Below are 13,183 nucleotides of genomic sequence, written 5' to 3'. Positions count from 1 at the left end.
TATAAAAAGAATAAGATGATTTTCACACTTTTAAAATTATAAGAATATACTAATGATTATTTTACTTTTTTTCACATTTTAAAATAGAGGGTGTATCTCATTCGAGGGATGTGAGAGCGGGCGATTGCGAAATGACAAACTTCTAGGTCAGTCAATTGACCCTTTTTATTCAAAAATAACTTGTTTGATATTTCGTATCAAGTTAAAGGGGGTTAGTTGATCCTTAGCTCCTTTTTATACCAAGACTTAATATATAAAGTGAAAAAAAAAACACATCATGAGTCAAAATTAATCATATGCATGTGGTTCCAATTGATCCTCTTACATAATCCATTATCTTTATCATCCAACAGTCATCAGTCAAAGTCAACCCCCTTCTCTTCCAAGCATCAACATATCTCATTGGCCATTATGATCCATTCTTGATCTCCAAAAACAACTAACTAAACAATGAAAAAACCAGAACTTCTTCTCCTTATCCCTCTCATTATTTCAATATTTCTAACCTTCACACACATCTCCATCACATTCATATACATTTTTCCACAATCACCACCTCATCCAAACTTTATTTCATCATTCTTCAATGACAATACACTCATCACTGAAGATTCTTTCGCGGAATCAATCTCCGAAGAATCCGAAGATTCAGAAGATCAGAACAACTATTTAAGAAATGAGTTTCAGGCTGCATATCAGGATGATGTTGTAGTGTTGACACAGAACAATTTTAGTGATTTTGTTGCTGAAAATAAGTATGTGATGGTTGATTTTTATGCATCTTGGTGTTATTTCAGTCAACAATTAGCACCACAATATGGTTTAGCTGCTACAATGTTGAAGGGTAATAATAGTGAGGCTGTTCTTGCAAAAGTTGACTGTGTTGAAGAACCAGAGTTGGCTAGAAAGTTTAATATTCAAGGCTATCCAACTATGTATTTCTTGGTTGATGGTGGAGCTCAACAGATTGTTTATGATTCCATGGATGAAAGAACCAGGTTTGTTTTTTTAATTTAATTTCTTGGTCATTCTTTATTAAGAGATTTATAGGATTTTTGTTTTTATTATTGAAGCCTAATAGGCCATGTGAGTTTTAGAATAAAAAATTAACTCATTTCCTTACACCTGTCATTTCCAATTTGAGCCTGATGTGATGTGCAAAAACTGAACCGAATTAGAAAATTAATCGAAAAATTTCAATTTGGTTAGATTTGATATTTTTGTTTTTTTTGGTTCTATTCCGTTTTAAACAAAAAAATGATTAAATTTTAATATAAATCGGACTGAATTAATTGGAAAATTGCACTTCTTTAAGAGTTTGGTTTAATTTTGGAAAGGAGGAAAATTTGGTTCGATTCGGTTATAATATAAACCGAATGCACGACACTACATAAGTGTAGGGTGAGCATCGGTTGATTCGGTTAGAAACCGAGAAAAATTGACCAATCAAAGTTTGACTTTCCAAGCTAAACCAAACTAAACTTTTAGCTCAAAGAAAATACAACTGAACCTAATAATTAATAAAATTTTACTAAACCAACTTCAATATTATATTTTATGTAATATTCCATAAATTAATAAATCTACTAATAAATTAATTATTAATTCATTATATATATTAATTATTAGAGGATCGACTGCAGTAGCGAAGCCACATGGTGCAATAGGTAGTCACCTGATCATCTTTTGCAAAAATAATTATACCAATATTTTGTATGAATTAGTCCTAATTATATAATATACTCATGATTAATATAAATTGACCACCTTAATTTTATTATTTTATGTAAAATCATAAAATTTGACACCCCCCCCCCCTAAAAATATTTTCTAACTTCGCCCTTATATTATTGTTTTAAAAACTATATTTTTTATATTTGATTCGGTTTTTCGGTTTTCAAAACTTACTTGTACACAACTTTTACCTTAATTGAATTGAACCAAACTATTTTTTCTGAATATCAGAACCAAACAATACTAGTCGCTTTAATTTTTCAATTTGGTTCGATTTCTGCTCACATGAGTGGTCGTAAAGTGAGAATGTTAATTAAAACACCCTCTCACATACTCTTATTAGTTTATAAATATTTTTCTACAGTACTAATTTGAATTTATTATTGATTGTAGAGATGCTCTTGTGCATTGGGTGAACAAAAAAGTTAATGTTGCTGTTAAAAATTTGACAGCAATGGAGGAGGCAGAAGTTTCAATAAAATTAAATTCTGTGATGGTTTTAGGATTTCTAGATTCTTTAGAGGTAAAACCTTCAATACCCATTTTATTCAACTTTTTAATTTTGTTCATAAAGTTCTTCAATTTCATGTTCATGCTATATATGGAGCCATACTGTATAAAGCCATAAAATAATAACATTGCTAATAAGATGCAAAATTGACAGGGTCCAGAGTCTAAGGAGCTTGATGCTGTCTCCAAAATGCATTTGGATGTTGACTTTTATCAAACAACCAATATTAATGTTGCAAACTTGTTTCACATAGAGGAACAAATCAAGCGTCCAGCTCTTGTATTAGTGAAGCCAAAACCTCCAAATAATACCCATTTCATTTATGGTTAGTTTTTTTAAATATATTATTCATTTTTTTTTATAATTGGAAAAGATAGAGCGTTTGTGAAAGAAATTGAACCCATGAATTTAACAGTTTTCTGCTGGGCGCTTATATACATATCTCGTTTGTATATATAGTATCTCCATGCACCTTAATTATGTATTTTGTTCTTCAAATTTGTGCAGAAGGTGAGTTCACCAAAGTTGCAGTAGCCGATTTCGTATCCTTGTATAAGATTCCATCAGTAATCACTTTTAAATCCGAGGCTGCTTCGAGTATTTTTGAAAATCCTATGAAACAGGTAACAATTAATATTCTGTTGCAATAATTATTTTCCTCTGTATTCTATGTTATAGTAATTCTTGATTATATTTTTATCAGTTGTGGCTGTTCACTTCTGATGGATCCTGTGATGCTTTATCCATATTCAAAGAGGCAGCAGACATTTTCAAAGGAAAGGTGAAGATGAATGAATATGTACATTTATGAATTATGCACATTTTGTTTATATAATCTACTCATTACCTTATAATTATGATGATTGTTTGATTGTTCTGTAGCTTCTGTTTGTACATGTGGAAACTAGTACGGAAGTTTATGTCGGACGGAATCTTGCGTATGAATTTGGCGTCACCGGTGATACCCCACGAGTGAGTTTTCCGCCCTTCTTAAAGAGTATTCATTTATATTAGAATATATGTACTTCATAAAAACTAGGCTTAATTACTTAAAAACACCCCACGTTGTAATTTTTTTTCGTTTATACCCCGATTTAGGAAAATTTTCAATTGTACCCTATTTTGGGTTTTTCGTTTTCAACTCTACCCTGAAGCACCAAATTAATCTTTTTTCATCTAACAAAAAAGTTAAAACAGTCCTTCATTTTTAACCTATATTCTAATTAAACATAAATATTATTAATTTTATAAAAACACCATCTCTTTTAAAAAAAATCAACTAATTATAAAAAAATTAAAAAATTCCGACAAAACCGCCGTCCTCCCTCCACGGAAGGAGAAACCGCGTGTTCCTCCATGGAAGGAGGAACACTGTTCCTCCAAAATGGAGGAACAACTTTCTGTTCCTCCATTTTGGAGGAACAGATTAGTTGTTCCTCCAAAATGGAGGAACATATATGTGTTCCTCCATTTTGGAGGAACAGCGCTGTTCCTCCAAGATGGAGGAACAACTCGATATATCCGTTCCTCCATTTTGGAGGAACAGCGCTGTTCCTCCAAAATGGAGGAACAATGTTCCTCCTTCCATGGAGGAACATGAAAGAGGAGCTGTAGCTCCTCCTTTTCCGGAAGGGGGACGGCGGCTCCGGCGAACTCGGACGGAAAATAAAAAAAAATATTATTTTTGTTTAAATTTAGTGACGGATCGGAGAAGTATGGTGGTAGATCGAAAAGTTTTTTTAATAATTTAATTTTTTAATAAATTTTTAAAAACAATTAATTATGTGGACTTATTTAAATTTTTTTAAAGTTGAAGGATTTATTTGTATTTTTCCAAATAAGAAAAAATATAGTAAAATCCTTCTATTTAATTGTTAGTGACGTTTTTATCCTTAAATTATTTAAATTATCAATTGTATCCTTAGTTGGGGTAGAGTTGAAAACGAAAACCCAAAATAGGGTACAATTGAAAATTTTCCTAGGTCGGGGTATAAACGAAAAAAAATTACGTGGGGTGTTTTTAAGTAATTAGGCCAAAAAACTAAAAAATGTTAGAAACTGCAAATGTCGAATCGGGAAATATCCAAATAGGATGACTAAAAGATATTTTTACGAAGCCGAAATGATTTTATTTATCCTAAAGAAAATAATTGGACATTGATGCATCAATTTGGCGAGTTGGGATATTTTTAAATTTCAATTCAATTTGAGTATGAAGATTCTTTTTTCTAGATGACTAATCGAATAAATCCACACAAACCATTCACATCGGAGCAAGGATACAATGATCTCAATTCGCAAAATTAGCAAATCAAACTGTAATTTTCGTTAAAACAATCAAAGTTACAGATATATATATATATATATATATATATATATATATATATATATATATATATATATATATATATATATATATATGTAAAGTCATTTTGCCTTTGACGAATTATAAATATAAAGTTTTAGAGTTTCAAAAACACTGAAAACGATAACGAAATGCTGAAACAAAGGTTTTAACTAGTTTCCGTGCAACATAGACAAAAATTTGTATCAAAAGAGACGATTATAAAAGTTCTGAACTCTTAATTTGCAGATCGTAGCTCGTTACAGTACAATTGATGGTACTGAGAAGCATATGTATCGCGGTGAACTGAGCTCAAGTGGCATCAAGGTATTATAATTCGTTTAATCCATACGGAATAATAATTCGGATTTTTCATGATTAATGATATATATGATCTGATATTAATTATATGTTCACAGTCATTTGCTGAAGAGTTACTTGAAGTTGAAGGCAAGTTTGTGACAGAACCAGTCCTAAGACTACCATCTGATCATTTTCATTCCTTTGTTCCAACTTCCCTTCCGCAAATTTATTAGTTCAAAATGACAAATCAATATGCGAAGAGGTTTTTTTTTAACATGGAATAATGTATTTTCCTACTAATATCTTGGCAAAAACTTTTTAAATTTGATTCCTCAATATGCATATTTGGACCTCTCCACTATCATACTTTTTCAATTTGATTCCTCCAGTATAATTTGTATATATTGAGTGCTTACACTTGTAATTTTATAATCATTAGGTCCCTACGTCACAAAAAATAATTAATGGTGTCAAGTCAAACTAAAAAAAAAACTAATTGTGAGACTTATTTGCAATAAAAATAAAAATACACGGATCCAATTAAAAAAATATTACTCCCTCCGTAAAAAATAGTCCACTTTCCTTATTATTTTTTTTTGTCTCAAAACAATAGTTTACTTTTCTTGTAAATCACAATTTAAAGTGTTTATTTTCCATATTGCCTTTATTTAAAGTGTATCATTTATTGCAATTAGCCTATAGTCATAATATTTAATGAGGATATTGATAGAAAAAATGAAGATAAATTTGTAAAAAGTTAGAACATTAATTGTATTTATTAAACTGTGTGAAAAGGGGAAAGTGGATTATTGTTTTGGTACGGAGGGAGTAATATAAAAACAACAAATAATATTTTTATCCTAGTCGCACTAACGGCGCGCGGAATACAAACACTCTATTTCCGTGACTGAGGGACCTAATGTCTATAAAATTAAAACTGTAGGGACACAGTGTTGGCAAATAAAAGTGGAGGGGCCCAAATTAAAAATATGTTTTGGTGCATGGATCAAAATAAACATTTACAAATCTAATTCAATATTTGTGCAAATTATGTCAAATTTATCAATTTAAATAATCTGATTTGTAAAAATAATAATAATTTAATTTCTTAACTGATTTTTATATTAAATTAATCAACCGTTTAATGGTTTTTATAAATTGTAAAACTGTATCAGGTAGGTATAGATAGGGTGTCAAAATAGATTGACGAGTTATGTTCGTGTCATGTCAATCCACTCTATTGACATGACTAGTCAACACGAACACAATAAATTTACTAGGTGTCAAAATTTTCAACTCTAACACGATATGAAATTTAAACGACTGACACGACACGATTAACACGTTATGATAAACGGATTACACAATTAACACAATTACACAACTAACATGATAAACCCATTTACTATTTAAAAATATTTCAACATATAAATATAATTTTAACCTCTAATTTATTAATTAATATTCACATTATAAAATTTTAATATGATTAATTTTATTTATATATTAATATAATCATATTTAATTTTATGAAATTATTACTATTTTATTTCGTGAGTCAACCTGTGATACGATTCATTTATTTCGTGTCATAAATGGGTTATCAATTTTTTGACACGAACCTGCTAAGTCTCAATCCAGATTCGTCAAATTTACGTGTTAGGTTAAAAATATAACATAAAAAATAAAAAATAAATCTCCGGGACAGAAAGTACAAATTAATAATATTATAAAAATTACAATTTAAAAAATAACATAAAAAATAAAAATTAAGACTATAAGTACTTAAAAAGTAATTAACCATTTTGATAGAAGATGAAAAAGAGATAAGTTCATCTTCTCTCGGAGTGCTTAGAATTCTAAGAGAAGTGAAACTGAAAATAGCAGAGTCGTACGTAATTTTCTGGTTTTCTTAATGACTTATAATTAATTACGTAATGTACAACTTCTCCTATATGCTATATTATGATCGTAATAATAAAAAAAATTGAAACAATTTTTCAAAACCCTAACCATTCCTAGGCGACAACATGAACATGATCAGAACTAATAATCATTCATCAGTTTCTAAGGTAGCCGAAATTGAAGAGCTTCTTATCGAAATCCTCTTACGAGTACCACCAAAGCCTTTGACCAAATTCAAGTGCGTATCGAAACAATGGCTTTCTTTAATCTCTGATTCGAAATTCTGTCACTCTTACGCTCGTATTAGCCCTAAATTTTCCCTTCTAGTCGATGATGATATGTTTTGTTCTAAATTTCAAGTCATTCCTCTAAATCCGCCAACAAGAATTGTTAACAACATCGTTGTTCGAGATTTTTTAAAGATTTATGGTCATGCTAAAATAGTACAGTCTTGTAATGGGTTACTTCTTTGTCAATCTTCCTTTTTATCGAATCCTCATACCGATGATTTTACATTCGATGGTCATCTTCGATGCGTTGCATATATTGTTTGTAATCCAACTACGGGACAGTTGAGGAGAATCGTTTGCCCTAGTTCGCTATCACCGCCGTCGTCACCAAACCCTAATTTGAAATATAGTGATGCTTTGTTTAGTGTATGCTTAGGGTTTAACCCTCGAATATCAAATCATTACAAGGTTATCTTTATTTTCGATTGGGATTGGGATCTTTGCGTAAAGAAACACCCAACACATAAACCTTTTGAGATTTTTATATATTCATCAGAAACTCAATCTTGGAGTTGGCATAGAATAGAGGCAGTTGACTATGGAACAAAGTTGATGAGGAACAACAATAATCCCTTTTGTTTCAATGATGCAATTCATTGGGTCCGATACCGATCTCTTGATCACACAGGGATTGTGCTTCGTTTTGATTCGGATACGATTGTTTTCAAAACAATAAATGTACCCTATTTTAATTTCTTGGGATTTGGAGAATATCGCGAAAACTTGCAGATGATAACTCGCGAGGGTGACTATTCAAGTCTGAAATTTAATATTTGGGAAGTAGCGTCAGACTATTCTAAAGTCTCTATACGGTACAGTATCGATCTTGAATCTGTTAAAAGAGTTCATCCAGACTGGAACTTTTCGCCATCGAGCATATTTAGCATAATATGCGGGGAAGATATAAAAGACACGACGTTTGTGATATCCGTAGAAAATATGGCGGTAAGTTATAATCACTCCGATGGAACGTTCGAAATGATTTGTGATGTAGAGCAAAGACCTCAGGATTTGAATTTTAATTCTTTGGTTCCATGTGTTAGTTCTTACCCTTATCATGATTATGCTTATCGTGACCCAGTAGCATCTTACTACAGGGCATTTCAGTTTTTTGAGAGCTATTATTGTGTTTGATTGATTTAAAGACTCTCAATATATGTTTATTTCATATTATGATTGCTTAAGTTTATACAATTTATAGTTTTTCTTACTAAAAATATGCTACACATGTTTCAATTGATATTCATATCAAATTTATATCAAATTGGGAAATAAATTGAACATTAAATTTTTGATGTCATTTTGATACAAATTAATTTTGTATACTATGGCCTCACTTGGTTTCAAAGAGGATAATTCCCAGAAAGTATACTTTCCGGGAAGTTAATTACTAAGGAAGTTAGTGCGGAGGAAATCAGTATTTTTATTGCTTTGTTCACTTAATAACTTCCCGGAAAGTTGCATTCTATTATCAACTAATTAAAATGTTAAGACAATATTACCCCAATAACTAAATTGACTAATTAATATAAGGTTATAATCATATTTTAATTAACTTAACTAGGGAAGTAGAACTTTCCTAGGTTTTGCTAGTCAAAGGGAAGTCAACCCTTCAACTTCCCGGAAAGTAGATTGATAAAAATGAACCAAGTAAGAAAAATATGCTATTTTCGGAAAAGTTAAACTTCCTTAGTGAATTTATCCTCAACCAAGTGAGGCCTACATTGAAATATCAGTAATTTAGTATGAGAACTTAAACAATTTTCTTTCGAATTATCCTCTCTTCTTAAATTTCTATCACATTTTATTTGACATTGATAGAGCAGTCAATTTAACCCCAGGCGCAGGTAATAACTTCACATTAGTAGTGAAATTTCCTTTGTTGTGGGTAATTCTTAATCAGTTATAATGAACAAGATATTTTTATATTTAATTCTAAATAGTGAAACCCTGCCAATTATCCGGAGGATTATGTATCACTACCAAAAAAAAATTGTGAAGGACATTTGTGAGGTTTTTATGACGGAATTTGTGACGGACTAATGCTACTATAATAAAACTTATGAAGGATATTATAATTTTGTTACTGTATTTTAATTGTCTCATAAAATTGTAAAATAAAAAAAAATGATATAAAATTGAAAATAAAAAATGTCACTAATAAAGGCGAATAAAACCCGAATTAAACTGTAAAATCGAATCAAAATGGATTAAAATTAAAAGTGAATTGATTAAAACGGTTTGCATGGACTAATTTAATTTTGAAATTTATGAAAGTTTTGGTTTTTGGTTTCAGCGCCATAGCCACAAGCATGGTGGATAAGAGAGGCATTTGCTTCTTTTATTTTTTCTAAAATATAATTTTCTTAAGTAATTTTTTAAATTTTTTTCATGTTATTTGGAAAACTATTACATATTGACCCTTTTAATTTTAATAAATTTTAAATTTTATATATTATATGAATTTTTTTTCTATATTTTCCCCTTTAATTTTGATTCCCGGCTACGTTCCTATTTGGTTTTATATACAAGTTCATGAAACCAACCCGATCGAACTTCCATATGACGTCATTTTTACATATTAATATATCTAATTTACTATTCATTAACACTTTTACTATATTTCTTAAATCATCATTAATAATTATTATCTTTAGTAAAAAAGATTAATTATAAACTTAGTATTCAAAATATTTTGATAATCCAAAACGAAGTAAGTGTTGTTCGTAGAATTTAAAATGAATATTGAAAATTTGGGTTATTTTTTTATTTTATATTTGAAAAACTGACAGAACCAAACCATTTTAAAATAAAATTTCAGTTCGCCAAAACAAATTGTACTCACCCCAAATCACCAACGAATATATTATAAATTTGTGACGTAAAAAAAAATTGTGACTAATTATACCGTCACAAATATGTGAAAAGTGACTATAATTATATCAGAAATCTGTTATATATTTGTAAGAGATAAGCCTTTAAACAGATCAACCAAAACATGCTAATGAACTATAGCTCAAATGCCAATGTGGGCCTAGTCTGAATGGTTAAGGCGTCTCTAAATGCATCAAGAGGTTGTGGGTTCGAACGACGCCTCGTTAACTAACAACTAACATGAGACTCCAAAGAGTCGATTTCCACCTTAATTTGATAAAAAAAAACTATAGCTCAAATGATATAAACGCTAAATATCGATATAATAAGGCCGTGAATTAAATTTCTGTGCGGCCCGTTCCAAATATTTTAAAAAAAACGTGCTAACCGTCTGATTTTTTTTCATCCTTCAAATTCTTCGAATAAAATGCAGTTACATTACATAAAAACTCGCATAAAATATTAATCTGTCTACAATTACATCTACTCTCCAGATTGAGAAAAAACATGATCAAGAATCTATAAAATGAAAGGTGGCAATATTCAAAGAGCTGCTCTTCTTGCTGCCGAGCCAAATCGAGCTCTTCTTATATTAGACCGGCGTTTCTTGTATATCATAGCACCAAACGCCAATAAACCAGCCCCGGCTAAAGTTCCGATCACGATTCCGGCTTTCTGTCCACCATTTAGTCCACTTGATGAGCTGTTAATCTGTTGTGGCTCATCGTTTGGTGGTGGTGGAGGAACAAGGGCTGCTGGTGGTGGTGGTGGTGGAGGAATAAGGTCCGTTGGCGGCGGTGGTGGTGGCGGAGGAGGAGTTTCCGGTGAAGGTGGAGGTATAGGAGTAGGTGCTGCATCAAAATCGAAGAAACTTTCAGGTAAAGATTTAGAGAAAAATAGGGTTTCCGATGATGCAGCGGTGGTTAAAGATATGAAGTGAAACAAGAAAAGAATAGAGAAACATATTTTAGAATGCATGGCCATGAGAAATCAACTAGAAAAATGTAGTTTTGAACATAAAATTTGTGGCAATTTATGAAATTTGAAAGCTGAAAAAACAAAGTTTCGAGAGAAATGATAAAAGAAAGTTTATGATTATACAATGATGATATTGAGGAAACAGGTTTTGTAGAAGAAAACAACAGATAACATAGTAAAGATCATCACTGGCCGGCGAGTCTGTATTTTGGGGGTTTAGAATCTGAATAGTATTAAATTTTTATTCTATGTTTCAAATTGATACCTACACTTTAATTTGTATTAAAGTGGTATCAGAATTTTAATTTTTATTTCAAGCTAAAGTTTCTTTTTTTTTATTATTATAGTAGTAATTTAATATGACAATTAGTGATAGCAGAACATTAGGTTATTTAAGGGATTAGTCGGGTGAGTTGGGAACTTGGGATAAACTTTGTGTTCGAAGAAGTTTGTTGGGGTAATTGATTTTGGAGGTCACTGTACTTTTAAAAAGTTGCAAAATGGTGACCGAACTTCAAAACGTAACATTTTAGTTATTATACTATTTGGTTATGTTAAGATAGAAGGATTTTTGGTTACCGAAGAAAATTATTTCAAGTCGATTTTTTGTTGATTGTGTGTACATATGAAATATAAGATATTATTTGTTATAAATAATCAAAATTTGATTACTACGTATGTATAATTTGACCGTAAAACACTAAAAAACCTTCCAAAATCACATATTTGAAAGTTTAGTAACCAATTTGTTACGTTTTGAAGTTCGGTCACTATTTTGCAATTCTTGAAAAGTACAGTAACCCCTAGAATCAATTACCCAAGTTTGTTGGCATGGGATTCAAAAAGATTCGAATTTTAATATTGCTATGTTGGCTCGTCAAGTTTGACGTTTTAATAAATTCGGAAAATAACCTTATGGTGAAGTTATTAAATCAAAGTTTTTTCTAATTGCTCTTTTTTTGAGGCTAAGATGAGGCCGAATTCGAGCTACGGTTCGCGAAGTATCTTTGAAGCTCAAAATGTAATGATTAAGGGAGTTAGTGTCAAGATTGGTAATGGGCGTAATACAAGAGTTTGGGGCAGTCCATGGCTCGATGATGACTGTGGAGTTCTTATTTCTACTACTATGCCGAATAATCTTATAAATACAATTATTGATAATCTTATGGATATTTAAAGGAAGAGCCTAGGATGAAAGCTTAGTGAGGGATATTAAATTCTGTAGATCACTAACCTTTTCTCAAATTACAGAAAGGTCACTAAATAAATTTTTCTTACAAAATAATCATTGAACTATACCTTTCGTTACAACAATATTTATGTTGTTACAATATAATTATTAAATTTTTTGTGATTTATAAAAAAGTCATTGAGATATACCTTTTATTAAAAAAAGGTCATTGAACTTTGTTCCTTTTTGTAATTTCGGTTTGTCACGTAAGCAAAAAGGTTGTGTTTTGTGTGAAAACGGTCCGTTTTTTATGGGTGTACCGTTTTGTAATAAAAGTATAGTTTAGTGACCATTTTGTAAAAAAATTTATTTAGTGACCTTTCCGTAATTTGAGAAAAGCTTGCTGACCTAGAGAGTTTAATATCTGCTTAGTGAGAGATGTATTTGGCACTATTGATGTGGAGAAAATTAATACTCCTATCACTAACTGTGACATAGAAGATGGTTGGTGTTGGAGGTTCCACCCAAATGGCAAATTCACGGTGAAAAGTTGTTATAGAGTTGTTTGTGGTGAGTTTACGGGCCATCCGAATGAGATTTGGATCAAGATATGGAAGCTTCGGATCCCCTTTCATGTTCGAAATTTCCTATGGCACGTTTGTAAAGATTTTCTTCCAACGGAGGAAGCTCTTGCTCGGAGAAAAGTTTTCGTCTATAATAGTAGTGTTCAGTTTATACTACCGGTGTTGATAATGCAGTCTTGATGATTTCATGTTCGGTTGCAGAGGCTTGCTGGAGGATTATCAAAACACCAACCATGCATGAAGATCTGACCGTGGTAGATTGGATGTACATGTGGTTAACAAACATGATTATGGAAGAGAACACGATGATTGTCATGGTCTGCTGGAACCCGTGGATAAGCAAAAATAATACCGTCTGGCAGAAGAAACTGAGGACGGTGGGCTCCATTATTGTAGCAGTGGTGACTCAACTTTCAGCTTGGAATATATCACACTTGTAGGAAGAAATTAAGAGAGTGGAGCTGTTGAAAGGAAGATGGTCGTGCAAGA

At 31.1% G+C, this 13,183-nt stretch overlaps 2 protein-coding genes across 2 annotated transcripts; both read left to right on the top strand.

Moving 5' to 3' along the window:
• Positions 1-280: 280 nt before the first annotated feature.
• On the top strand, positions 281-5,228 carry LOC126659858 (protein disulfide isomerase-like 1-3). Its single transcript, XM_050353181.2, has 8 exons — positions 281-998; positions 2,128-2,257; positions 2,399-2,570; positions 2,753-2,868; positions 2,949-3,026; positions 3,128-3,217; positions 4,839-4,916; positions 5,009-5,228. The coding sequence occupies exons 1-8, from the start codon at positions 451-453 to the stop codon at positions 5,123-5,125; spliced, it is 1,329 nt and encodes a 442-aa protein (XP_050209138.1). The 5' UTR covers positions 281-450; the 3' UTR covers positions 5,126-5,228.
• A 1,694-nt stretch (positions 5,229-6,922) lies between these two features.
• On the top strand, positions 6,923-8,221 carry LOC126661989 (putative F-box protein At3g16210). Its single transcript, XM_050355875.1, has one exon. It carries the CDS (start codon positions 6,923-6,925, stop codon positions 8,219-8,221), a length of 1,299 nt encoding a protein of 432 aa, XP_050211832.1.
• Positions 8,222-13,183: the final 4,962 nt, after the last annotated feature.

The sequence above is a fragment of the Mercurialis annua genome, linkage group LG8 (genome assembly GCF_937616625.2).
Source record: "Mercurialis annua linkage group LG8, ddMerAnnu1.2, whole genome shotgun sequence".
Classification (NCBI taxonomy): domain Eukaryota; kingdom Viridiplantae; phylum Streptophyta; class Magnoliopsida; order Malpighiales; family Euphorbiaceae; genus Mercurialis; species Mercurialis annua.
The sequence above is the reverse complement of the archived record's forward strand: the minus strand, read 5'-3'. Positions and strand labels throughout refer to the sequence as shown.